General features: G+C 41.0%; 2 protein-coding genes across 2 annotated transcripts in view; one reads left to right on the top strand and one right to left on the bottom strand.

Moving 5' to 3' along the window:
- The window catches only part of slkb (STE20-like kinase b), a 21366-nt gene extending 1197 nt beyond the window's left edge, over positions 1–20169 (top strand). Inside the window, 18 exon segments of the mRNA XM_018678425.2 lie at positions 1154–1318; positions 3473–3521; positions 3744–3893; positions 5679–5751; positions 5893–6087; positions 6342–6423; positions 7400–7531; positions 9422–9613; positions 9615–10172; positions 10363–10493; positions 10785–10908; positions 12236–12415; positions 13900–14029; positions 15954–16078; positions 16229–16420; positions 16549–16674; positions 16872–16985; positions 17989–20169. Coding sequence (XP_018533941.2) covers positions 1154–1318; positions 3473–3521; positions 3744–3893; positions 5679–5751; positions 5893–6087; positions 6342–6423; positions 7400–7531; positions 9422–9613; positions 9615–10172; positions 10363–10493; positions 10785–10908; positions 12236–12415; positions 13900–14029; positions 15954–16078; positions 16229–16420; positions 16549–16674; positions 16872–16985; positions 17989–18135 — 2865 coding nt within the window. The 3' untranslated portion in view covers positions 18136–20169.
- The window catches only part of LOC108884501 (collagen alpha-1(XVII) chain-like), a 24597-nt gene continuing 16375 nt past the window's right edge, over positions 19644–27865 (bottom strand). Inside the window, 16 exon segments of the mRNA XM_018678409.2 lie at positions 19644–20575; positions 21629–21682; positions 21996–22023; positions 22025–22077; positions 22175–22321; positions 22422–22571; positions 22801–22947; positions 23362–23523; positions 24019–24159; positions 24252–24398; positions 24893–24958; positions 25053–25178; positions 26013–26102; positions 26198–26320; positions 26427–26543; positions 27550–27597. Coding sequence (XP_018533925.1) covers positions 20526–20575; positions 21629–21682; positions 21996–22023; positions 22025–22077; positions 22175–22321; positions 22422–22571; positions 22801–22947; positions 23362–23523; positions 24019–24159; positions 24252–24398; positions 24893–24958; positions 25053–25178; positions 26013–26102; positions 26198–26320; positions 26427–26543; positions 27550–27597 — 1649 coding nt within the window. The 3' untranslated portion in view covers positions 19644–20525.

Here is a 27865-nt window from a genome sequence, read left to right as displayed (position 1 = left end):
TCTATGTATGTATGTATGCCCCTCAGCTCTTTTTAGAAACTCATCCAAACAACACAGTTTAGTTGAGGCAGACAAGCCAGTCAAAGAATTCTCCTTTACATTTTCAGGAAGCTGACCCAGTGTCAAAGCAACCCCCTTGTCATCATTTTAATAGTGCCATTGTTTTGTTTGACCCAAATGCATAGCTGGGGCCAGAAGCTTCATTTGCATGAGTGACAGTAAATGTTATCACATAGGAGGGCTTTACTAAGTCCAGTACCACAAAGTCTGTGGCTAATAAAACCTGTTTACAGGTTCTTATTTTCTCTTTGCCAGAGGCTATTTTTGGATGCATTGAAATAGTCAGACCCACCTAAGATTTCATGCCAGTGTTACTTTGTTTGTTGTCTTAAATTAAGCCTAATCTTGCACCGTGATTTAGTCACAGGTTGTCAGTTTCCCAGCATTCCACTGCAATGGTCACGTGAACTAGACCTACGGTTTTAAAGAGGAAAAAGTACTGCAACAGATTACCATTATTCCATGGAAGCATTTCATGTTTGTGCTACTGGCAGTGGCACTCCAGAGTCAAACTGAGGGAGATTCACAAATAGTAAGTTGTAGTGTTATGTCTGGGATTTGGGCTGTTCCAGCTGTAATGCACCACAGCTCTGATGAATCACAGGGAGAGTCCCCACACTCTAATGATGCAGTGAAACATCAGCTGTCAGCTCTCGTACAGCTCTAACTGATATGTTTTTTAAATGGCATCTATGGCTGACCACAGACCACGGGCAGGTCACCAGGAAGTGGCTGCATCCCATATCGCAGCAGCAACTTCACTGAGCACATCCTGCCTGCAGTGAAGCCAAAACAAACAGGAGAAATTTCCACTTTAACAAGACATGTATCGTGTTCTGCTGACTTACTGAGACCTACCCCAAAGCAGTGTTATTTGTTGTTTTTAGATTCTTTTCAAGGTTATTGTCACAGGTCTGAGGTCAAGGCAACTTCAAGTCCAACATAAACCAAGCTTGGAATCTTGAAAAATACGTGTGTTCATCCAGAGCAGTAGAACAAACACACATTGACCTTGATCACAGTATGAGAAAAGCAAGACATAACTGAGTGAGTGAAATAAGCCCTGTGGCCATGTGATATTCTCATCCTACAGGCTCAGAACAAACAGACGGGCATCCTAGCTGCAGCCAAAGTTATTGACACAAAGACCGAGGAGGAGTTGGAGGACTACATGGTGGAGATTGACATCCTGGCCTCCTGTGACCACCAAAACATTGTCAAACTGCTTGATGCTTTCTATTATGAGAGCAAACTCTGGGTGAGTAGTGGGAAGAGCTCTCAGGAGTCACAGTGTCAGTAGTGTTTCTGCTGTATTTGCTTCAAAGCAGGGGAAAATATGGACATAACACAACAGTTTGATTTAGCAAAGCTTCATCCTAAAACACTAGAAAGTATTACATCAACCTCTATTATGATGGCGTATCCAGTAAATGAGCCCCCATTACAATGCCTTTAGCTTGCATCACAGCACTACTACAGTACTATTAGTGTGAGTCTTTTATAGAATATGCAAGTTCCTTTCCTACTATTCTTATCATAAAATGAGGCCAAAGTTCACATAAGCTGACAAAACAAGCAGCTTTTAAATCTGTTAATCATCATACCAGTTTATAATCCATCCGCTCATGATATGAGCTTATTTTTAAATGCCTTAGTTTCTTTTTAGAATTCATAGTAACAAAAACATATAAAATACAAAGACAGAGGACAAATTTAGACATAGGGCATGGGCATCCAGGGGCAGTGACATGATTAGAAGTACCGTCTTAACTTATGTGAGTCAATACACAAGCACATATCTAATAAGACAGGTCATTATAAACACTCCTGATTACCTGAGTATTTCATTTCAGTGTGTTTCATCGAGCGCTCTGCCCTTTTCCTCTCCATTGTCCCCCAAACAATGGTCACAGTCCAATGGAGGTTGTCTGTTGATCTTTATCTTGTTCTGTGTGGCACCTGTTCATGCAAAGACGAGAGAATATCCAGGACATTTCCTCCTGGAGATGAAAGGCTTCATTCCACATAATCCCAGGAGAGTCTGGGAAGTGACTTCTTTATAACTGCATATTAAATTGATGTTACCCTCTGACCTTTGTTTCCCTCCTGCTGTATTAGACCATAATTCCTAGGCCCTGTTTTCATGTTGTGGTTGCTATGATGAAGCTGGTATTTTCATCCTTTCAGGCCTTCAACACCTAGGTGAGATCATATACAGTCTCACATCCTCTCTCCCTCTGTGCCACATGAATGGATAAAAAAATATGCATGTGCATATTTCTGCATGTATTTGTATGTGTCAGATAAACAAGTGGGAGAGGAAGCCACAGCCCTGGCCCATGGTTCCCCTCTGCCAGCTGCCTGTGAAAAACCACTGTGGAGACCATTGTACAACAGCAGAGTCACTAAAACAACAGCGCGCCTACAGAGAAACACTAGAATGGTGTGCATGTTGAATAGCCAAGACTGTTGTGAGAGTTAGGGCATTGTATGTGTTGTAAGGGCTTTGTTGTTGGAAGTGGAATAGTCTTGAAAAGCTCAGCTGAGGGTTAGTATTTTTTAGGGAATAGGTTGTTTAGAAGATTTTGTCATTTTCAGTACAAACAAACTCTTTAACAAAAGCAAAAGTCTTAGCCAACATATCAACCACAATTAGTTCCTCAGTGGTAGCAAAATTGCAGAAGTGCAGTTTCTTCCTCTTCCTTAGGATGTGATGTTTGGCTAAATCTTCCCCAAATCTCAGTGTGGAACAATGAGTTAGCATCAAGCTATAAAGGCAAGCCTTGTGTTTAAGCTCGAAAAAGACACTTTGCTCCAGATGCTTTGCCATACCTTCTGCCATAATCATACTCCCTAGCTACTCTAATCCTATTTACAGAATGAGGCCTAAGGTTTTTCAGTGCAGCTAGCAAGTTAGCTAGCAGCTGTATGAAACCCTTTTCACAAAGTGGCCCCAACTGGGCCAATCCTCTTACATCAACAGCCATACTGAAAGCTTCCAAATGCCTTTAAGGGCTCAGTGTTTCATTCACAAAGGTGGGGTGGAGGTAAATTCTCAAATTGCCTTAGTCAGGTCAGTAGTTGGATACATGATGAGGATGATGATGATAAGGCCCTTTGGGTTTTGTATGTATACAGTGAATGTTCCAGGTTTCACTGACGTTTCTCTCTGAACTTAAGAACCATCCAGATCTTCACAATAGATTTTAGAGGTCACTAGGTTCAGCCACTGCATTAGTGCCTCATGAATGGCCTGCACTACCCTCTGTTGGAAATACAGTTTGTAGCATAGCTCACTGTTAACAAACAAACAATTAATGAAAAACTTTTTAATTTAATGCACACTCTTTTTATCTAACCAAGTACCTGCTTTGCACATGTTGGAAAAACTGTTTTTTCCCCCTTATTGCAGATCCTCATCGAGTTCTGTGCAGGCGGGGCTGTGGATGCTGTCATGCTTGGTGAGTCAGCATTTCCTCTTTGAATACAGGTTATAACATCAGAAAGGAAGCAGTCCAGAAAGCAGCACTAAACAACAAAGTAAAAAAAGGCCAATTTAAGCCATCCAAAGGGCTCTTTAGACCACATATACATTACTGTTTTCCTTCATCAATATTACCACCTATGATTAGATTGCAATAGTGTATTCCATATTCCACATGACCGTCATCCCCTCTCTGCAGAACTGGAGAGACCGCTGACAGAGCCTCAGATCAGGGTGGTGTGTAAGCAGACTCTGCAGGCCCTCGTCTACCTCCACGACAACAAAATCATCCACAGAGACCTGAAGGCTGGGAACATCCTTCTCACACTGGATGGTGATGTCAAGCTGGGTAAGGCCAAAGTTTGATCCAGGTGTTAACATCAGAAAGTACATCATCTTTCCAGGCAGAGTAGACAGACCCTTTCTCAACCTGTCTCCTATAATACCCAGAATTTGTATGATTTGTACCTCCACTCCACTGAAAAGAAACAAAGAGAAAAATGTTCGTAGCAATGTAGACTATGTGCCTTTAGCTATAGTGTCTATATCTTCCTCATGATTGAACTGCCGGAAGTAGTGCAGGAATGTACCATGATAGCAGCCATTTACATTCCCTTTTACACACACAGTCCAAGTACATTGTTACATACAGTTATCTGAACTGCTGGAAACTGTTGAGTTGAGGGATCATGTGATGTCATATAGATCAGAAAAACAAGTCTGCCTCTTTGAAGATTGTCACACTTACGTGTAGCCCTTCGAATGAAAGAAGCTTACAAGTTCACATGATCCTTCTCTATGAACATAAAACAGCCATAAGAAAGTAGGTTGTAACTGTGTGTAAACTTTTCCTTGTGCTGCATTTGATCCTACTACAGAAGATTTCTAGAAGCTTTTGGCATATAAGTTCCCACACTTAAGATTTTTTTGTAGTTTTGGCCATTATTATATTTGGCTATTATTATTATTATTATTAGTCTTAACAACCACTCAAAGTGCTTTACACAACATGGCACAGCCATCAGGGTTAATGTGGGGTTCATATCTTGCCCCAGGACACTTCAACATGCAGACATTAACAACATTTAAATCAATTTTTTTTTTATTTTCAGCCCACTAAAAAAGAGAGAGAAGGGTACAGAGAAAAATAGAAAGAAAGCGGGTGTGAAGATGGGCACTTTAATCCAGTAAATTATTCAGTGTAATTCTCAGGTTTATCAGTGAAATGTTTGAGACTACATTACAGACTGGAGTCTCTGCTAACAGTGAGAATCAGGTGCTGTCTCATGAGTCTCATGACAGGTTCTACACACACTGAGGCCACTGCTGTTTGAAAGTGGTTATTCCTCTGAAGCACTGAATCCCACATTCCTCATAATGCAACTCAGTGAAATCTTTCATCAGAGACCTCCCTGCCTGGTACATGTCCATGTCTTTCAAAATCCACAATTTGTAACACAAGCTTTCTGCTTCAATTTTGTAGTCTCAAAGTCCAAGCCAAATAAAAATAGTTATTCTCTCACACAAGCTTCTTCTAGAGCCACCAGTGATGTTATACAACTGTTTTCAAAGACTGAATAGTTCTCTGAACTTAATGTGTGATATAAGTGCAGTGCATCTTTAAAAAAATAACTGTAAAGCATACTTTTTACTATAGATATGAATTAGTGACCTTTATGCACAGCAGCAGTTGTTTGATCCTGCTGCTAAGTGTGCACACAAACACATGCATCCAGCAGATGCAGCAATGTAGCTTGCTTAGAGGGGTATGAGTCACTGCTGGTGGATGGAACAGGCTCATTGAAGTAACACACAACAAGCATTTTGTCCAAACACACACAGAGGTGTCAGTGTAACTGCCTGCCGGGAAATCCACGAGTCGTTACTCACACATGATGCAAACAAGGCATGATGTCATCATGCAAATGTGAGAAGACTGTTAAAACAGCATATGTTTTCTGAGGCTGTGTTATTTTCTATTCTGTTAGTGCAGTGATGAGATTATCAGTTTTGCTGCTCACAGGTACACTTTCACTTTGGACTTGTTTGGTTTGTGCTACAGTTGGAAAATCAGTGATGACAGTGGTGTTCTGCTGACTAATTTCTAGTTTGCTTTGAATCACATGTCTTCCAGCTGACTTTGGTGTGTCTGCCAAAAACACCAAAACACTGCAGAGAAGAGACTCTTTTATTGGAACACCTTACTGGTGAGTGGAAAATAAATCAAGATCATGATTTTATAGTCATTAAAAACCCTAAAACAAAGGCTTTGCCATTGTTGCACAGAATACTGTAAACATCCTTGAACTCTATACCTCCTTTTAGCAACTTCCCTTCTTTCCTTCCAGGATGGCTCCTGAGGTGGTGATGTGTGAGACGTCCAAGGACCGTCCATATGACTACAAGGCTGATATCTGGTCCCTTGGGGTCACCTTGATTGAGCTGGCACAGATCGAGCCGCCCAATCACGAGATGAACCCCATGAGAGTCCTGCTGAAAATAGCCAAGTCCGATCCTCCCACCTTGATGCAGCCATCACGCTGGTGAGGCACAGCGTTGAAGATGTATCGTGCCGTTGGGGACAAGGATGGGCTAGCCTTTACGTCCCTGTTATAAATGCCCATTCCACTTAGTTTTGCACAATTCTACTGAGCATCATTCATATTTGCCTTTATGTCAGTCAGTTTCCAAGACATGTAGCAATACAGAGATTGTTGAAGGGGCAGAGCAATACATTTTTAAAAATGTGCTACAACAAACCAACCTCATTCAAGTTTTATTTTTTGCTATCTTTTAGGTCCCCAGAATTCAGTGATTTCCTAAAGCGGTGTCTGGACAAGAATGTGGACAACAGGTGGAATTCAACACAACTTCTACAGGTCCCTACACTTCAACATTCATACTTTGTTTACACTCTCAAGTTCGGAACCCCTTTTTTCACTATCAGTTCCACCAGCGCCATACCTAGCCACTTAAATCGAGTGATAATCCATGTTCCCCATCCCATACCCACGCACCACCTGCTACACAGAGCGTAAGCAGAGTCCTAGACGACATCTGTTTACCTGCTCAGTGTCAGGTCTGTGTCTCACACTGAACCATGTGTCCTGGCAAGATTGACACTCATCCCTTTGTGCTTGAGCTGACGTCAGCAGAGCAGGATTTTCTTTTTCCATAGGGTTTAAGGTGCTCGGCCAAGTCAGAGCCACTTAGTTACAGAGAGGCAGTAAGGACACATGCATACACAGACACAGGAAATACTGTACAACTCTGCAGCTAAAGGATTGTCCTGCCCGCAAGAAGTCTCAAATGGGCTTAAAAATTCAAAACAGCAGTCTGCCGCCGATGAAGGTTTTGATATCAAAGAAGCTGCATATTCTCAGGCCTGCAATAGAATATGTGCAGCAGATTTCTAAGCTGAAGAAGGTGAGGTTGACAAGATATGTAGTGTTTGTGGTCTTACCTGTCTTTGCATGAAGAAGTTTTCTGATCTATTATTTATTTATTTGTTTATTGTGAAGTGCACTCAGACAAGTCAGAGACAGAGTAATGTAAGGATGCAGGAAAGAAAGTTTGCAATATTCAGCCTGTGTTTTTTTTAATGTGGGATGCTAGATTTATTTTACTGTGTCTCATGTAGTCAAAATAGTCAGAGTCCGTTACACTGCAAGCAATTTATATCTCAAAATCTATGGGATTAGTTTTTGGCACACTGTCGAGCATTGCTTGCAGCTATGTTGAAGTGCTTTTATTGCAGCAGGTAAAATGTTTACACAGCATTTGTTATGCAGAGTGCTAACATTGAAATCAAATCTTAATTTATACTCATGTTATTTTTCTTTGTCTTTCATACAGCATTCATTTGTGTCCAGTGTGACCGACAACAAGCCACTGAGGGAGCTAATAGCTGAGGCAAAGGCTGAGGTCACTGAGGAGATTGAGGAGCACAAAGAGGAAGAAGAGGAGGAAGAGACAGAAGCACATCTGGTGGGTAAACATAACTAAAATCAATCAGCAAAAAGTTTTTATACAGTTGAAAGAAAATATTGGGCAGTAGTGGGATATTCTTTTAGTCATCAGAACATTTTGTATCTTGTACATAACAATTAAGGCTTATCAAGGATTATTTTCATTATTGATTAATCTTCCAGTTATTTTATCAGTATAATCACTTAATTGACAACAGTCCAGAATTCAAATATATTTGATTTTCCACAAAGAAAAGTAGCAAATCTGCAGCTTTTGTGAGACCAGAACAAGTGATTTTATTTTAGCTGGAAAGCTAGACCCAGTGAATTTTGGTTTTTGTTGTTGTTGTTTGTTTGTTTCTAGAGACCTGAGGCCTGCACTACAAAGGGAGTTAAACCTACTCTGATTTATCTCAGGGTTATTAAAGAAAGTCAGGGTTGACAAACCCTGGCTGCCTCAGTCTGTAGTAAATGGTGCTATGACAGTGGTTAAGATGTCGGTAAATTGAGTCTATGTTAACTTAATCAGTTTGTATATATGCATAAACAAAGCCAAGAACAGTTGTTGTATGTTCTCTGGATTATTAAATTTTAATATAAAATGTAAGGACACGTAAAATATGTGATAATTATTAGAATAATTGGATTATAGTCAGCACGTGGGTCACATTTCTGAAATTACTCACTGTTGATGATATGCTCCATAGAGCATTTAGGCTGTACTGTATGAATACAATTCATTCTGCAACCTCAGTGGGAAGAACATTGGGCAACAAGTTAGGATGAAATATAAAAGGTTTTTATAAAGTGATCTGCATTAATGGTTCTTGTCATTAATACGGAGTACAGTGGTATGTAGTCTACAGTTAGCCTGTTGGTGTGTTCACAACTAACAGAAAGAAGGCTGAACTCAGAAAAGGGCCAGAGGGCCACCTCCTGATGCATTTCACATAATAAAGGCCCATAATGGAGGCAATTGAAGGGGCAGTCACCTCTGACCCTGGTGGCAGCTCAGTGTTCACACTTTATGTAATAGCCCACTGTATCAAATGTTTTGATTGGCCAGTTTAAAATAATGGATGTAGTCGACATGCCAGTCTTATGACCAGCTCACCCTCCTCTGACCCTCAGGTTAGTGAGGAAATTACTGAGGATTTCTGTGGAGACACATCCCAGTCCACCCTGACCATCATTTGTACTTTAATGTGTATTTAATGATGACTGACACAGGACAGGCAAAGCTATGAGCTGATATTTCCACTCATACATCTATTGACAATAAGATAACACCGCTTTGTTGAGTTGGCAGTGGTATTATTGTGTTTCAGGAGGAGCAAACCACCCCAAAAGGATTATTCATACTGATCATGTGTGAGGAAAAAAAAAAAGACAAATTGAAAAACTGGAGCATAAAAACCACCATCCACTACCTACCAGATTTTTGATTTTTAGGAAAGGGAGAATGCAAAGAAATACATACATGAATGAAAAAAATAATTAATTGTAATTTTTAAAATTTTTTTATTGAGCCTGACGCTCAATAAAAATGATCATTACCTCGCTCAGCCTCTGTCAGTCATAGTACCAATATCTTCCACCTGTGGGGCGATACTTATACAGGATAACACCAAGTTAACCACCAACATCACCTGCTTGGAGCAGTTTGGAGACAAAGCATAAATTGCCATCTACCTTTCGTAGTACAGGAGTAATTGGGAAGTTACACCCAATGCCACCAAGTTACTCAGTTACAGGCCTCTGATGTAAAGACAGGAAATATGGGGAGAAAGAGGGGGGTAAAATACGCAACAAAGTTTCCTGGCCAGAAATGAGCAGTTTTCAGTTAACTAACTGATTAATTGACACCCCCTTTCAGACACCCTAACTCTTATTTCTGCCTCTGTTTCAGGGTCACAAACGTGCCCCATCTGATGTCAGTGTTGCCAGCTCAGAGGATGAGAAAATTCCCCTCTCTCCATCCATCTTGGAATCTGTCCCTGAGAAGGTTGAACCAGTTCTACCTGTGCCAACACCCACTGATCTCACTATGCCCAACAATGTGGTGGGCACTAGCTTTGTGGAGGAGCCTTCTGCCTGACCTGCCTCCAGCAGAAGAGTATACAGAAGAGGCACCAAACACTCCTGAGGATGGAGAGGTAGAAGTGAAACATGTGGAGGAAAAGCTTCCAGAAGCAGAGGAAGATGTTGCTTCACCAGAAAAAGAGACTGAGCCAGAGGCACCTGTCATAGAAATGCAGCAGCTGGAGATAGCCGTTGAGGATGAAAAGGAAGTGGACACAGCGGAGGTTCCCGCCAATCAAGAGGCCATCACAGAGAGCTCAGAGGTCACTGAGGCTCCTCGGGAGAAAAAGATGGCTGTTGTTGAGGAATCAAACACACCAGCAGAGGAGGAGGAGGACCAGTACAAACATCTCAAAGTGACACTGACACTACCAGAGCAAGATAAAGTTGTCCCAAAAGAAAAGGATAAGATAAATGCAGAGGATGAGAAGAAAGTTCCAGACAAAGCTAAGGACGACAAAGAGAGGGATTCAGACTCAGGCAGTGGCTCAGCTGCAGATAACAGCAGCGTAGATCTGAATCTGTCCATCTCCAGCTTTCTGTCCAAATCTAAAGAGCCTGGATCTGTTTCCATACAGGTGACATACACAGTACACACACACACACACACTCAAATGCAAGTAGAGTTTTCTTTTTATGAAAAATATAGTCTGCAAACTGGTATAGCTGAATCCTGAAGCTCTATCACATCATCTCTTTAAATACCAGCGGCTGTATTATGACAGTCTTGCAGAGCTGAAGTTGAATATGTCAATCCTTTTTTTGCAGGATACCAAGCGTCAGAAGAAGACGTTGAAAAAGACTCGCAAATTCATTGTGGATGGTGTGGAAGTTAGCGTGACTACATCAAAGATCATCACTGACAATGATACTAAGAACGAAGAGATGAGATTCCTGAGGTATTCACATGCCTTTATTTACATGCACCCTGCACATCAGTTTCATGCAAATACTATGGAAATGGCTTGCCCAGGAAGCCTAGTGTACAACCTGACTGTGGAGTTAAGCTCTCTAAATGCTGAATCTTTTGTACTTAATCGTACTTCTTCACTGAGTGCAAAGCAAAGTGCACCATTAAAAGTGCTACCTGTTCACCACAGTGACCCATTTTGCATTAAAATAATTAACAGAATTTTCCCTTTCTTTTTTTTGCCTCCACTACCACTTTGTTTGTTTCTACACTTCTTCAGGCGCCAGGAGCTGAGGGAGCTGCGACTCTTACAGAAGGAGGAGCAGAGGGCCCAGCAGCAGCTCAGCAACAAGCTCCAGCAGCAAAAAGAGCAGATCTACCGCCGCTTCGAACAGGAGACCACAGTAAGTCAGTCATCCAGAGCTGTCAGAGCTGAGGCAGCTACATTTCTTCTAAATCTGCAATTTATGGTTTCAAAAGTGTGCAGCAAAACTGCAGTCGTTTGTCTAAATACTCACATGCACTTTGACCTAAAATGACACTGTAGCTATTACTGTTGATACTGTTGTATATCTCTTGCCAAACCTATTGATGGCTTTTCCCTGAAGAGGAAGTATTTTGTATTATGTGAGTAAAAGGTAACTGATAAGAAATACTGCCATCTCTGGCTGTCAGAGCAACCCACTGAATTGCTGTTGTACAAATCCTGAATCATTTGTGAATTATGTCCATTTCTTTAGGAATTGGTTTAGCACTTTTTACTTCATTCTGAGGTTCACATAAGCTCTCTAAGTTGTATAACGTGTAATGAGAAAAATTGGAAACACCACAGGGTAACTGGAAATGTAAAATAAAAAACAAACTCTCACTCTGTGGTTGTTAAGTGAATGTTTGCTTTGACCTTCAACAAACATAAACCCATCCAGATGTAGGGAAAAAAGTGTAAAAGACGATGACTCATCTGAGCGTTCCTCTGTTCCATTGCGTAAAGATCCAGACTTTGTGGTTCTTTGAAATTCTGAGGGCCAGATGCACTGAGGGGTTTGTACTGGTTTTTCAGGCGGAGATGTTGATGCATTCTGCCCCAAATACATGTGCTGTATGTATTAAACAATCTCAACAGGCTGATTGCTTGTCATTTGTGCAGGTGCCTGCAAGTGTGCATCTCACTCCTTGTTGCATTTACGTTGAAAGGGAATCGTGTAAATAAAGGAGAGGAAGCATGTTAGCAGAGGAATGATATGCATTCCACTGGATTTGTGATTGTTAATTTTGTCATTTTACTGTGTGAAGGATAATTTGATTCAGCTCAGCTCCTCGTGACTGTGGTGGCCAATACTGTACCAACTGTAGTGTTCCTTGTCTGTATATTCCTGCTTGTTGTGAACCATTTCATCATTGCTGATGTAGCTTGGCACATTTCTTTCCATTGTATTGCATTTAATTTATTACATTAATTTGTAGTGTTATTGACAGAGCTAGTGTTCATCAGAAATTCATGTAATACCATTTGTCTGCCTTCTGAAAATATTGTATTTATTTGAAAGTTTCAAAAATGTGAAAATGTGATCTGTTCGTGGATTTTGTTTAATTGGCATCTCTCAGGCATCTTTCATGTCTGCAGCTCCCTCAAAATGTCACTTACGAGGTTCCACACTGAAAGCACAGAATTTCCTCCTCTTTAATAACCACTGACTTCACTGACATGATGTGACCCTCTGTGTCCTCCAGAGTAAGAAGCGCCAGTATGACCAGGAGGTGGAGAATCTAGAGCGGCAGCAGAAGCAGACAATCGAGAGGCTGGAGCAGGAGCACACCAACCGGCTCAGGGACGAGGCCAAACGCATCAAAGCTGAGCAGGACAAAGAGCTGTCCAAGTACCAGAACATGCTGAAAAACCGCAAGAAAGAGGTTAGCATGTGGATCACGTCATTCTGCTACCTTTCATTTCATTTCATTTCTTTCACCTGCCTGTAAGGAGAAGAAGACAGCTTGTAAGGTTCCTATTTTTAGCTGGTTATTTTGATGCTTAGACATACGCTCACCTCTCTGATCTGTCTTAAAAGTGTTTACATAACCTCTGTGTAGACATACAGGGGCTAAATCAGTCTGTGCTGCCACTTCTCATTTACTTTCTCACATAGAGCTAATTTATCCACAGCATTTGTCCTGCTTTATTTCCATCTTATTACTGCTCTGACACAGGGCAAACAGGAGGTGGGACTTTCTCCAAAGCATATGACAAATGTTATCATGAAACATATTAAAGAGGATGTTATCCAAGCCCCACCAGAGGAGGTAACGAGCTCGGTTTGCAGTGGATTTTGAATCTTCCTCTCAGCTGTCCTCTACATGTCCTTTCTTTTAAGAATTAGCCAACAGCTGTTTATTTTGCTGTGTGACCTTCCTGCCTTAGTCTGCAGTGTCCACCACAGGTTCAGAATGTATGTGAGTGTGAAATGTGCAGGAAGATAACATACTGTGATCCACAGGGAGTGGCCCATGTTATGATTCAGTCCTTTCAGTTGTCCTCGTGCACCCTGTGCAACGCTCCTCTACAGGATGTAAGTGAACCCCCTATGAGTGTTTTGATGCCTCCTCAGATTCGGGACCTGACTTCAGTCTTGCGTCTCTTAAAGCATGACTCATTACTCTTGATGCTACACACACTGTCTTTTCTATATATCAGTACGTGCAAAAGAGCAAAGCTCAAGGAATGCTCTTCTATTAACAAATTCCTAATGTCGTCATACCAAGATGAATGTTTATTTATGAAACTGAAATAATGTACATTATAGCTCATCACAAGTATTGTTCTCTAATGGCTCAGAAGAGTACTAAGAAGGGGGTAATACTGAAAGTCTAGTACATGGCACTGAAAAAGGTTCATAGGGTTTTTTGTTTTTCAAGGTTTTTGTCAGCCTTTTCCCCAAGAATATGCTCACTTTAAAGTCAGATATTTATAGTAACATGTGTTATAGACATTCAGCAGTAGAGAGCTTGGAAGTATTGACTGTGAAACACTGAGTACTGTATTGAGTGTTAAATGTCAGGTTCGTCTAGGTTAGCTGAGCCAAGTAGGCCGGATTAATGTGATGTGTCTTTATTATCTGCTGTAACTGTTTGCTTCATCAGCTCAAGCCGTGTTTAGCCTGAAATAAACTTGGCAGAAAGCCAGCACACCAACAAACACACTAACTCACACAACTGGTCCTCATGAAGCCTATTCCACTCTTGATAAAGGTGTTTGTTGCAGGAATGATACTTTCTGTCAGTGTAAAATGGTCTCACTAAGTAGGCTAAGATTTAGTATTGATTGTTGTGGATGGAGATTCAGTGCTTTTTTCAGATTCTTTGTGCACGGTAGATTCATATCTGTATCATCCTCGGTCCAGGAACAAGAGTTTCTTCAGAAGCAGCAGCAGGATCTGGACAGCGCTCTGAAGAAGATAATCCAGCAACACAAACATGAGCTCGCCACCATCGAGAGGGACTGCCTCAACCACAAGCAGCAGCTTCTCCGAGGTAAAAATAATAACCAACCATATTAACTGTCCAATGCCCAATGATGCTGTTTGCATGTCATGTGGGACCAAAGGTAGTTACTTTTGTTTGATGAACTTAAGTAGGACTCTGTCCAAACTGCATGTCAGATGGTCTGATAGCATCAGAAATCTCTTTCAGCCGCACGTTTTCCAACATAGTCGACCATTTGTTGTAACTTTCTAGAAAGTTAGAAGAAAGAATTCTCTTCACACTGTGATTGGCTAACTGTCTAGAGATGAAAAAGGAGCCATGGTTTGTACTATTGTCTCTAGCCCCTATTTCATTTGTTACACAACTATTTGTGGCATTTTTCATGTTAACATCCGAGTGCAATGCAATGTATTCGTTTAGAGACTTTCCTGAAAATGGGCACTGTTATCCCCATTTTTAAACAATATTGCCTTCCATGGTGGCCGTTTGGAACAATTATAAACAAGCACCTCTGAGTTTACAGGGCCCTTAATATACTGAAACCATTCTGCTGTGTTGCCAGGTTCAATTCAATTCAGTTCAGTTTTATTTATATATAGTCATCTCAAGCACTTTTCATATAGAGCAGGTCTAGACCATACTCTTAAAATAGGTATTTACAGAGAGAGACCAACAGATCCACATGAGCAGCACTAGGAGACAGTGGCAAGAATAAACTTCCTTTAAAGAGGCAGAAACCTCGAGCAGAACCGGACTCAGGGTGGGCGGCCATCTGCATCGACTGGTTGGGTTGAGAACGGGGGGGGGGGTAAAGATGGAGGTTTAGCTGCAGAGGAGTGTTCCAAAAATGTAGCGTTTGCCCGCAGCTCTACAGAGCTTTTTAGCCTCTTTCCTCATTGTTATGGTTTTTACAAATGTCATTTTAATTCCTCCTGTTTGCACCAATGGGCAGCTGTGTTCTACAAAGCCATTTGACAAAACCACTGTACACCACCTGCCCAGCAACGCGCAGTAGAAAGACATAGCTAGTGACAAGCTAGTTTTTCAGGAGTTGGTGGACACCAAAACACAATTCCAAATGAATGCTAATGTTGCTGATGTTATTCATGGCTTAACACAGTCTTTATGCAGTCAGCATATTGCGTGATATTTAACCAAAAATACCTAATATGTGGTGATTCATTTTTGATTCCAGGTGTATCATCACCATTTCAAGTAAAAAGGTTAGGGGGATTTCATCATGGTCTGGCTACTGGCAGGGTTTACTGCATCACAGTAATTCAGGTGCTTCCACTTTTCTGCCACTGCCCTGTGCAATAAATCCACCTTACTTCAAGCAGGGTAATGCCAAAATTATTTGCAAATCCTCTTTAGCTGGCAGCAAACCTTTTTATTTTTTCAGCTACATCTATACCTTTAGATTAGCGTGTTGAACTTAAACATGTCTGTAGCAAGTCACAGTGTGTCAGCAATAAACAAACTCAGACTCTGAGGTCACATTCCTGTCAACGTCAGTTGCAGCCCCTTCGGACACAACACAACAGTGAACAGCAGCCGCAGTAGCAGTTAGCACTGTCTGGGACTTAATCCCATGCTTAATATGCAGGCTGCACCAGCACTTCTCAGAAATGCTCACTGAACCAAGACCTGGGGCGGGGGGGGGTCTTACAGAATCTTGTAAAGAGCTCTCACTGACAATAGAAACTGTGAGTTAGTTCGAAGCTGAAACCTCATTGGTAAAGTTGATGTTGGTTGACATAAGTGTGCCATCCAGCCATTTGCTTCCAATGAGGTAACTTCAGGCCACAACTGCTGTTGCATGTCCCCTGTTCAGTCATGTTCATCTCCACTGCAGACCATGCAGTAAAACTGAATGCTCTCAAAATGAGGCATAATATTGAGGAGATATTTCCTTCCAATAAGCCAGAATGGTTCTTCAGTTCAGTCATTTAGCTTTGTCTCTTGCATACAGCACGGGAGGCTGCCATGTGGGAACTGGAAGAGCGCCATCTGCAGGAGAAACACCAATTGTTTAAACAGCAGCTCAAAGACCAGTATTTCATGCAGAGACACCAGCTGCTCAAGAGACACGAGAAGGTACAGGCCAGATCACCCTCTCCACTGGAGAAATATCTTTCAGCATCTTTCATTCCTTCAGCATAGAAATAAATGTTGAAAAAGTTGCTCTTTCAGCTCCCTTCATCTTTTGTTTCTGCTTGTGTGTGTGTGTGTGCGCGCCCTGTACAGGAGATGGAGCAGATGCAGCGCTACAACCAGCGCCTGATTGAGGAGATGAAGAACAAGCAGACGCAAGAGAGAACCAGACTGCCTAAGATTCAGCGCAGCGAGGCCAAGACCCGCATGGCCATGTTTAAGAAGAGCCTTCGCATCACAGGAGCTGCTATCACCCCTGAGCAGGAGAGGGAGAAGGTCAAACAGGTAATGAGCAGTATGGAACATAATGAGAATTGAAATTGAGCCTCTTAACCCAACAATATAAAGTCAAGTCAAATTTCTTTAAAAAAAAACTAATATCCTGTGAAGCTCATTGTGTCTCTGTTTCCCAGTTTGCAGCTCAGGAAGAGAAGAGACAGAAGAACGAGAGGCTCCACCAGCACCAGAAACATGAAAACCAGATGAGAGACCTGCAGCTGCAGTGTGACGCCAACATCCGAGAGCTTCAGCAGCTGCAGGTAAAGTTTTAAAAGATACACAAAATTTAACTTGGATCAAAAAATGTCCTATATTTAAACATGTTTTATGGGCAATAATTATCCACTCTTTACATGTAGTCTTGTTTTGGTTCTTCACTCCAGCCAATGACAACTGACACAGTAACCTGAAAAAAATCCATGTTTTTATACTTAACGTCCATGTGTGTGGATTTCAGAATGAGAAGTGCCACCTGCTGATTGAACATGAGACCCAGAAACTGAAGGAGCTGGATGAGGACCACAGCCTAGAGCTGAAGGAATGGAGGGAGAAACTACGACCCAGGAAGAAGGTAAAGTATCTGTTTCTCCTGGATGATAAAATCAGCCTTTGGTGTACTCACTAACCTGGCCCTTGTATCTGCATCTGTAAAGCCATTTTCAGACAGTCCTAACATCCAAACTGTTATTTTAATCAAAAGACATCTATACTAAAGGCATTATCTTGGAGAGACATATCACTGTGTCCACTGGTGAATAAGTGGTTATTGACACAATAATGAAATCCAAACTGAATGACTGCTTAGATTTTGACAAAACAGTGTCACCTTACAGTCGACCAAGTTGCTGCTCTGTGGTTTTTGTTCATATCACAAGATCTTCATCGACAAATGGAGTTTGCGATTGGACATGGAACCGATTGCATTTCTTTTCTTATCTTTTTTTTTTTTTTCACACTAAGCTGATGTTAAGCTTTTCTGACAGACAAGGCAAGTTTACTTGTATGGCATATAATGTTTTACATTAGATATAAAAGGCATTAGAGACAAAATGTAATAGCATTATAAGGTAAATGTAACGGTGAGAAATACTAGAATAGAATGAAAAATAAATCTAAAAATACAAGAGTAAAGGTTACAGTGCAGTGTTCTTTAAAGGCAGTGGTGATCAGGGAGTTCAGCCTTGATTTAAACAAACTGAGAGTTTGAGTAGACCTGTTCTCTGAGTATGGTCCAGATGTGTGGAGCATAAAAACTGAACGCTGCTTCTCCGTGTTTAGTTTGGAGAACAGTGATGGATGCACTCACAGACATGGTTGGGTACTTGGTGGCAGAAACAATAAGATACATCTGTACTGTATGTCAGTTACAGATAATACGTCTTTGTCGGGAACAACAAAAATAAATTTAAGAGGATCACATGGGAAAGATCAAATATCTAGTTTCTATTAGTTTTTATTCACTCACCACAGGGACAGGTTTGTTGTATCACTTGCTGAAGTCTATTAACCTGGCTCAGCAAAGAATAGACTAAATTAGCATGTGAAACTAAAATGCTCTCCTGTGTGTCCTACAGGCCCTGGAGGAAGAATTTGCCAGGAAGCTGCAGGAACAGGAAGTGTTCTTCAAGATGAGCGGAGAGTCCGAGTGCCTTAACCCCTCCACCCAGAGCCGCATCTCCAAGTTCTATCCGATACCCAGCGTCCACTCCACTGGTTTCTAAGAGAAACACACGTACATATGCATCGACATACGCACACTATTTCACTACACAGAGTGCACATAGACACACACACACACACACACTCATGAAGACAGACTGAAACTGTGCGGCCTTGGCCTCATCTTCTGACAGCTCTCAGAGGGTGTAGGTCTCTGTCTATGAACTTAGTTCCTCAGTGTGCAGTCCACTGCTCTGCAAGACTGTTATTCTGCTCATTTAGTCATATTTTCACACTATTACAGTCATTTTGAAGGTGAATTATGAAGGAGATTTTACAGATTTAGTGCTTTGGTCATCACCTCAAAACCACTGAAGTGAAGTAGCTCTCTGTCCGACCTTCTTTTGTGATTGAATTATTTTTTGTAAAGAATCCAGTGCCTGTAGAATTTGATGTTTTTTGCTTTTAAATCTAAGCAGTTTATGATCATTACTTGCTGCTCAATCTAGACATCTGCTCTAAGGAGAGGATTTTTATACCACTTGATTTGGGTAAATACTCAATAGTAACCTTTGCATTTATAATTGCTCATCAAATAGAATGTATTTCTGATGAAGAAGACAGAGCACATTTTGAATATTACTCTTGTTGAAGGAATGGTGATACGGTGTATTTTTATTAAATCATACATATCTGTCTGTTAGAGTGGTAGGATGTGATACATTAGGGGTTAAAATAACCTGTCTTATGCATTATTTCATTGCAAAATATAGGAACCTTTTCCAGCAGAAATGCTTCCTTCTTTCAGGGTTTTTCTTCAGAATGCCTTCCTGTTTCAAGCACTTAAGACTTGAGACTTACTGTTTAGCAACAAGCAGTGCATGGTGTAAACCATTAGTTGCTTGGTTGCATACAATAGAGGAGGTGTGGAGATGGTGTTTACATACAGAGGATCACTGTTAATTGAACACTAAGGAAATCACAGTGGTGGCTGTCGAACAAGCATTTACCTGTTTGTTGGTCTGATTTAGATTTTTTTGTTGTTTGTTTGTTTGTTTGTTTGTTTTAGGTGACACCACTTAATTATTAAGAAAAAGTTACATATCTATAGGAGCAAGCTCTTCAGGGATGAATAAAGAATGCAATTCCTCATTGATGTCCTGTTAAGTTGATAGCATTTGTAAGAGTTTCCAGGGCCTGAGTGCCATGAAACTCACCAAGCAAATTCAAACTGTAAACAGCTTTCAATTCAGCCAGGTTAAACAAAATCACCAAACCTGCAGTAAAAGTTGATGACGCGTCCTTTGTATTTGCTTTGGTTTTCTCCACATGCTTCATAAGATATTTTGCTACCAGTTGCATTATGGGTAGGCCTGCATGGCTTTCGTTTCTTTTTTATTGAAATGATAATACTGTTTTTATTGACATGCTAGCTAATAGCTGTAATATTTCAGAAATGGATATACTGTATACCTAATATGAAGGACTTTGGTCAAACAGTTGGTTTTATGAAGCATATTAACAATTTAAGAATTACTTCAGTCAAGTGTATTCAAACAAACACAGAACATGAGCTTTTAGCAAATGGTTTTTATTTAGGTTGATGAATTGAATGAATGATGCTAAAGCAGAGTAATATTTGAGGCAGTTGATGCAAAAAAAAAAAAATGGACCTGACTGGTTTAGGCCATCATCTCTGATTGGTTCATTTTATCATCTCATTTTCTTTATGATTGGCTTTAAAGTTAGTCAAATGTATTTAATAACTGAGCTGGTATGTACAAAAACATAATGAAGGAGTGCTGTGCACGTTTTGCAAAACTTTCTCAATAGTTATTTATATGAAAACCCACACTGCAGCACCTGTGGCAGAGCCTTACTTGCTCTACTTACAAAAATCTAATTACAAAATGAGTCCTGTTAGTTCTTCTGTTTGTCAGCTAGATTCTCTAAACTGAAAATTCTGAATGTTGACTGAAAAACAAAACCATGATCCATATCAAAATCATTATGCATTTTTTACAATAAATGTATAGTTTTTAGAATGCCTGTATAATGTAGAGTTTCATTTTGCTGTAAATAAACAGTTTCCCCTCCACTGTGTTTTGTCCTTGATTAGATCCCATTTGGCAATACACTGTTAAAGTATTTATCTTACTGATGATGAAAAGCTATGAAAAGCATAATCGTATATAAATATGTATATATTCAATCAGTCCCACAGTATAAAAAATGTCACCACACTGAAGAATACCCCTCAATACAGTGTCAGACAAGCCAATTCAAAGCTATACATCATCCCTGATTTCACAAAACATAGTAAACAGTAAATGTTTATGAGTAGAAAAATACAATCATATCCCTTTAGAAAAACGTGAATTGGGGAACAACATCCAATGTGTGCTGAAATGCTCATTGGTCTTAAAGGTCCATATGTTCAGTAACCTGGCTTTCAAACGCCAACATTCCTCTTTCTTCTTTTAGTCATCATTGTGAATTCTCCTGAAAAACAACACCAAAGATTTGTATTAAAGTTTACTTTACATAACCTGCTTCGATTAATGTCTGCTTGTTCTAGCACATTTAATCAAACATTCAAAAATTATTGGCAAATATCTTCAGCAGGGTTCCTCTCTTCAAACAAATTCATCCAGGCCATCATGATGTTAGCCAGCTAGAATTAGCTATTAATATATATTCAACTCTTAATCACAGTGCACTGTTGTTTTGAGCCAACATGAGCAGTGTGTTGAAACCATAATTAGCAGTCAGTCCTGGTCATCCACCTGGGAGTTGTTTCTATGTATTCGCTTAGTGATATTGACTAATGTGGGACTAATATTTATGAAATATTTCAACTTGAAATGGGTCAAATTTGAGAGAAGCAAAATTGTTGGGTTAATGTTGTGAGTTAATGTGTTAAATGGATATTGAACTGGGGAACATGGGACCTTGGGAAGATAAATACATGCCATAAACAGCTGCATCTATGATTAGCTAGCACAGCACTATGGCTACAGACAGTATGTTTTACTGGAGCTGGACAGTGGAATCATTTTAAAGGCTAGGTTGCCAATTTTTCAAGTTAGTCAGCTTCCCCTATGAACACTTATACAGGCTGACTGTAATCATTCCACCTACTCACACTGTCCCTTCCTACCATACATTCAAAGTAAGCAGTGGGGGAGAAAATGCACAGTCCTCTTTAGTCCTCTCAAAGTTGCAGTCTCATTAATTTGAAATTCACTTTTTCAGTGGAGTGACTCAGCTAATCTGACTTAGCAAACTTTATCCCTAAAGGTAGATGAACTTTGGAATATATTTTTTCACCATACAGGGACCCTAACCCATAACTCACATAAGGTTCACCTTGAAAAACTGTGATTAAGCCTGCATCTTCAGACATTTTATCTGGAGTTGCTGTTGCTCTTACAGCAGATGAGATCAAATTAAAGCAAGACCTGAAAAATCTAGGCTTGTGTCAAATCATCACTAATCAAATCAAGCTAACTCATGCATGTATGAAGAAAAAGGCCAAAACAGGACCGAACTGACCTCTGTCACCCTTTTGTCCTTGGCGTCCCTCAGGCCCAGGAAGGCCTTGTTCACCTGGTCCAGACAGACAGGGTTGTTATAAAATGTTACTATAGACTTAGGAAAAGCCATGAAAGACACAAAAATGATTTATAATGGTGCATTCTTAATGTAAAACCTCCCCTTTTTCAGTTGTTTCAAGGTCAACTGCCATGGTCTGATTTAATAAGACAAACATTTCCTTTATGATATAATTAAAAACTATTAAAACATGTTTAACCATCATTAAATGTGGAATAATGTAACCAGTATGAAAGCTATTATTTAAAGTACAATCCACTACATTTTTTGTTCCAAAGTCCACTTTTTTCTTTAAGGTGTGATGTACCTTTCTGTCCTTTTAGGCCTGGGAAACCCTATGTCCCCTTTCTGTCCCGGTCTCCCAGGTGGTCCTACAATGGCTCCATGTGCTGGGGAGGACAAACACTGTCATTTTCAGAAAGTCTCATTCTCACATTTTTTTAGTGTTTTTTATTGTAACTTTCTTGTTGTTAAATGCTACTTTACTTTTGAAGTATTCCACTAAATCTGTGACATTTGCGTGGGAACCAAACAATCGGCTGTATCCCGGTGGGCCTGGGGGGCCAGGTGGTCCTGGTGGCCCTTGGATGGCGCCACTGTGACTCCGCTCAATGTCATGAAGCAGACCATGCGCTGGAAAATAAGATGAGGCGAAATGTCAGTTGGCTCTCCTACCAGTCATATTTCACTGTAGAATTTGATTTATAATTTATATCATCATAGTGACACTCACATTTGATGTATTCCAACAGTTCTGTGGCATTTCCACGTGAACCAAACCATCGGGTGTATCCTGGAGGACCTGGGGGGCCAGGCGGTCCTGGAGGTCCTTGGAAGACACGACTGTTGTACTCCCTCACAATGTTGTGCAGCACACCACGGGCTACAAATGTGAGAAAACTGGATGAGCAAGTGAAGCTTTGTTGCTAGTGGTTACCTTCAATCCCAAGAAAATAACTACAGTATCAGACCACAAGAGAGTTAAAGGCTTGAAGACAACCAGGTTCTTACACCTAATACTGTACTGTCTGAACTCCATCACATCTGTAACAGATGGTTGTGTCAAGTTCAGTATGGACATAGATACAGTCATAAAGCTGACATCGACTTACATTTGAGGTATTCCACCACATCCAGGACATTTTCACGGGAACTAACCCACTGGCTTTGTCCAGGTATTCCTGGAGGTCCAGGGGGCCCTGGAGGTCCTTGGATAACACGTTCAGAGTCTCTCAAAACATCACGGAGCAGACCGTTGGCTGCATGAAGAGGAGAGTAGAGTCCAGTATTATACACAGCAAATGAAAATAAACCTGCTGTTTACCTTAGTGAAATGCTTTGTCCTGTTTCTAACATCTCTCAGACCAGACCGCTCAAACCACTTTTTCTGATCATGTAGCCTGGGCTTGGTAAAATTTCCAAGATAAACTTTGATTAGAAACACTGCCTTCATATGTTGTAAAATGATGTGTATTCTTCTGTAACTATGTGACACCTGTCTTATGTTGTCATTTTGGCCAGAAGAGATAATGTATCTCCAGAGACTTCCTGGTTAAACAAAGATTACATAGACATAAAACATAAACACAGAGCATAGGAAGTACTTGCAGATTCAAGCTCCTGTCTGTGAGTTTTGTCATTTGTAGTGTGGTACTTGACTAACTGCCACTTACATTTGATGTAATCAGTTACTCTGACAGCCATACTGGAGTAGTCTCCAGTGTCCGGGCTCTGGTCTCTGGTGCCAGGTACACCTGGTTCTCCCTTGTGTCCTGGGGGTCCAGGAGGGCCTGGTGGACCAGGAAGTCCAAACATAGCTCCTCTCACAGCATCACCTGGAGACAATACAACATAATATGACTTCACATGTGACTAATGCAGATTTATTAAATGACATTTTCTTTTCATTTTCTTGTATTTTTAGCATATATTCTAAATTGAAGATAGTATCATGTTTTATGATATTCATCTAAGACCCAGAATTAGCTGAAGCTGAGTCATAGGTTGCTTCAAGTTTGAAGCAAAATTTTGTAACTTTAGAACTTTAAATTGGTGAAGTATTCCTTTAACCCCTTAAAGACATCACATTGTGACAAAATGGCCACATGGGGGCCCTGGAAAATTTCAACAAAATGTGAAGTTTCACCCACAGTGATATGCAGTAATATGGGGATCCTAAAATGCTTTGCACAGATAAAATCAGGAGACTTACATATAAATACAGTAAATACTTGTCAAGGTTGTGTGAAGCAACAAACACACCTCAGTTAGCACTACAAAAGCCAAGGTGTCCCACAGATGGGACGGTGTATTTTAAAAGCTACACTCACTCTTGACATATTGTTGTTGCTCTGCTTTGAACAACTCTCGGTTGGCATGCTCAGCATAGGAAACCAGTCCACGGACTGGTCCAGGGGGGCCCTCAGGTCCTGGGGGACCAGGGGGACCTGGAGGGCCTCTGAAGGCAACACCTTTGGGAAGCAACAGAATAGATGGAAGAGAATGTGTGTGTGTGTTTTCTCTGATTAATTCAAGCTTTAAGCTTTAATTAAGTCTAGCTTACTTTGCAGGTAGTCACGAATGTCTGAGGTTATGTAGTTCCCAAATCCTGGTGGCCCTGCTGGTCCAGGTGGTCCTTGTGGTCCTTGTGGACCAGGGACACCTGGAGAACCAGGAGGCCCTGGTGGACCCACAATTGCTTGATAACCAGCTATTCAGACAATGAAAATTGAACATATGTTAGCTTTGGAATGTAACCAGATTTAATTGCTTCAGAATTGATACTATTCATTCCTTCATCCATCCATTATCTACACCACTTATCCATTAAGGGTCGTGGGGGGGCCGGAGCCAGCTGACATTGGGCAAGAGGTGGGGTACAGCTTGTACAGATCACCAGTCCATTGCATGGCCAACACATATAGACAAACATTCACACTCACATTCACACCTACAGGGAATTTAGAGTCACCAATTAATCTGCATGTGTTTTGGACTGTGGGAGGAAGCTGGAGAACCCAGAGAGAACCCACACAGGCACAGGGAGAACATGGAAACTCCACACAGAAAAGTTCTGGGCGAACTGACATTCAAACCTGGAGCCTTCTTGCTGTGAGGCGACAGGGCTAACCACTGCACCACTGTGTTGCCCCTGATACTATTTTATTGGGGGGGGGTAACAGTTGCTGTTACTGTGTCTCTTACTTGCTAACAAGTTTCCAGGAGGCCCAGGAGGTCCAGGGGGTCCAGGGACACCTAACACCCCCCTCTCTGGTGACAGACAAGACCCATAGTCAGTTACATTCACTGTTCTCTCAACAAGACACCTTTTTAATAGGTAACCCAGTAGGTGTCTAACTCTCACCATTCATAAGACTGAGGACCCGTTCAGCCACCTCCTGGGTGTTAACTCCATAGCTGCCAAATCCTGGAGCTCCAGGAGGTCCTGGTGGACCGGGAGGACCAGCAACATATCTCTGCACATCCTCTCCTGAACACAAATAATTGACCGTCTTATTATTTGCTCTGAAGAGACAGATATCAATAAAAACAAACCACAAGATTTTGAGGATATCAGGTGAAGATGTTCACTGATCTGTTGTAACTAGTGGCTAGTGAATAATGGCAACCAACCAGCTCACCTCGTGTTCATACGTTCTCTCACAGGTTCACATAATGTCTCTAACACAGGTCATTAGCATGACAAACATGACAGGTTCAAGTTTTTAAAATTCATATACAGTAACAAACACTGTTGGTGCCATTATTGTGCTACACACTGCACCTTAATCTGGACCTTCTGTTTGCACTGGACTTTGAAGTTTTTCACTGTGTTTTTATCATTATTGTTATTATCATTATTCATCAGTATTTATTGCATGCCTTTTTATCTTGTGGATTTCCCTATCTATCTATCTATGTTCCACTGCACATGAAGAAATTATTCTTTCTTGATTTTTTTTTTTTTTTTTGTGAGTTTCTGCCACTGCAATGTATACCATGTGTCAGAAGTAGGCATGGGCTGGTTACTGGGGTCAGGGTATACTGTGATTTGAACAAGCCAATATTTTCCATCATACTGTTCCTATAGTGTAAGCCCCCCCACACGCTCCCCGTGTGAAAGCATGATATTTTCACTTAGGGTTATCATTCTATCAGAATCTCATACCTGCCCAGGCCTGGTCAGAAATATGGGGACTAAAGTTTATGTTGCAATAGGTAGATGATGTCATTGACAGAGATGGAACAAGGCGGACCTGGAGAATCGGGAGGGCCAGCAACAAATCTCCTCACATCCATTTGATTACCCTCAAATGAAACTTACGTTGTAATAGGCTGATGATGTCATTAACAGAGACAGACCCTGGTGGACCTGGAGGACCAGGCGGACCAGGAGTCCCATCATATCCTCTACCTGAACATGAATACAATAGGTAGAATTTTCAGGAATTTTGCATACAGACATCCTGTGCAATAATAGGTGTTGCATTACTATGTAACTGATCATACTCTGGATGTAGGCGATGACTCGGTTGGCAACGTCATCCACCTGCCCATCCCCTGCAGTCCCTGGAGGTCCTGGAGGACCAGGAGGTCCAGGAGGTCCAGCCAGATACTCCCTGATGCCACCACCTGCAAGACAATATTGTCTCAAGAAGATTACTTGACCTAGGTCTTTGTTTCATCCATATCTAGTGTTACATAAACCAAAGTAAACAGACACCAGGGTATAGCTTACTTTGAAGGTATTCTGAAATGTACTGGCCCACATCAGGTGATCCAGTCCCACTTCCATCTCTCCCAGGTGGGCCAGGTGGGCCAGGTGGGCCTGGTGGTCCAGGACTGAATGAACTACCTAGTAATAACATGTCATGTACATATAGAAAAGATGTTTAAAAATATGTTTAAAAAGTAAAAAACTACTGGTACATCACAGCAACTGCAATATGACTGGAGTCACTCCTATGTTCCCAGGGTCCTGTGTTTCCCAGCTCTATAAGCAAATAATGGGAACTTGAACTCATCAAAGGGGTTTCCTGTTCCCTGGAACTGCCACATGGCTCTTGGTACAATAGTCCTATACCTGAGGGAGCTTATCAAATGGTTTAGGGGATGAGGAGTGAGAGGGTTAGTGATATGGTGAGGGGTTAGAGTTGTTCTGAAGCCTTCTTCCAGTTTAATAAAAGGAAAATATTTTTGAAATATTTAGGAAGAACACAACAGGAGGGTTACTGCGTGTTTACAAAATATTGAACTAGGGAACGTAGGACTTTAGGAACATATGATTATTTAGTATCAAGAACAGTGAAATTTGGTATTGGCACCAAATCACCAAATTTCTGATATTGTGGTATCCCTGCTCCAAAACATATTTTAATGTAGAAAGGCTTCTGTGATCCAAACTCACTGAACAATCTGGCAGCAGTGGAAAAAGTCTCTGACCAAGCCTTTCCCTCCTAACCAATCAAAAAAGGCCAAAGGGTGGGAGCTCACAGCTGTCAATCAGTACGTGAATGTGTCTCTGGTCGACATACTCCTCTTGCACCAAGGTTTCAATCTAGCTGGTGGAAGACATTGCTATAGCTGACTCACACACTAACAAGCTCCTGATTCCTGCAAAAGCTGAGACCACATGATGCAGCCAGGTACTAGGGTTTGACCTGGATTACTCCAGCTCTCCCTGAGATGTCAAAAGGTGCTCAATGAAAACATGTTGTCTGGTAAGTCTGCAAGATTGACAGGTGTCTTAACATGTTTGTCAGTTATTGTTGCTCACTCACACCACTGTAAGCACGGGGTTAGTGAAGATTATCATTAAGACACTCTTTTGATATGTGATTTGATATGTAGGAAGGTCTTACCACCAGAGACTCCTGGGATTCCTGGGGCTCCAGGGACTCCTGCATCACCTACAAGGAACATGTAAATAGACTTACTTTGTTTTGGTATTAATGGTAAATTTCATGATGCCATCAAAGCCTTGTACAAAGCTCCAGCTTCATGATTTCAGGACTAAAAGCAAAGGGATGTTTTCCCCCCTACATTATTCACCATTTATGTACACGATTAAGCTCAAGAACTTAGTCATTGGAGAATGACTATTACTGTTTTAGTGCCTTTAAAGTGTAAAAGTGTAACGCTTTTAAATATCTTAGCTTGGTATGCATTGAATATATG

The sequence above is a fragment of the Lates calcarifer genome, linkage group LG5, assembly GCF_001640805.2.
Source record: "Lates calcarifer isolate ASB-BC8 linkage group LG5, TLL_Latcal_v3, whole genome shotgun sequence".
In the NCBI taxonomy this organism is placed as follows: domain Eukaryota; kingdom Metazoa; phylum Chordata; class Actinopteri; family Centropomidae; genus Lates; species Lates calcarifer.
Note: the sequence above shows the minus strand (reverse complement) of the source record. Positions and strands in the feature narration are given on the sequence as shown.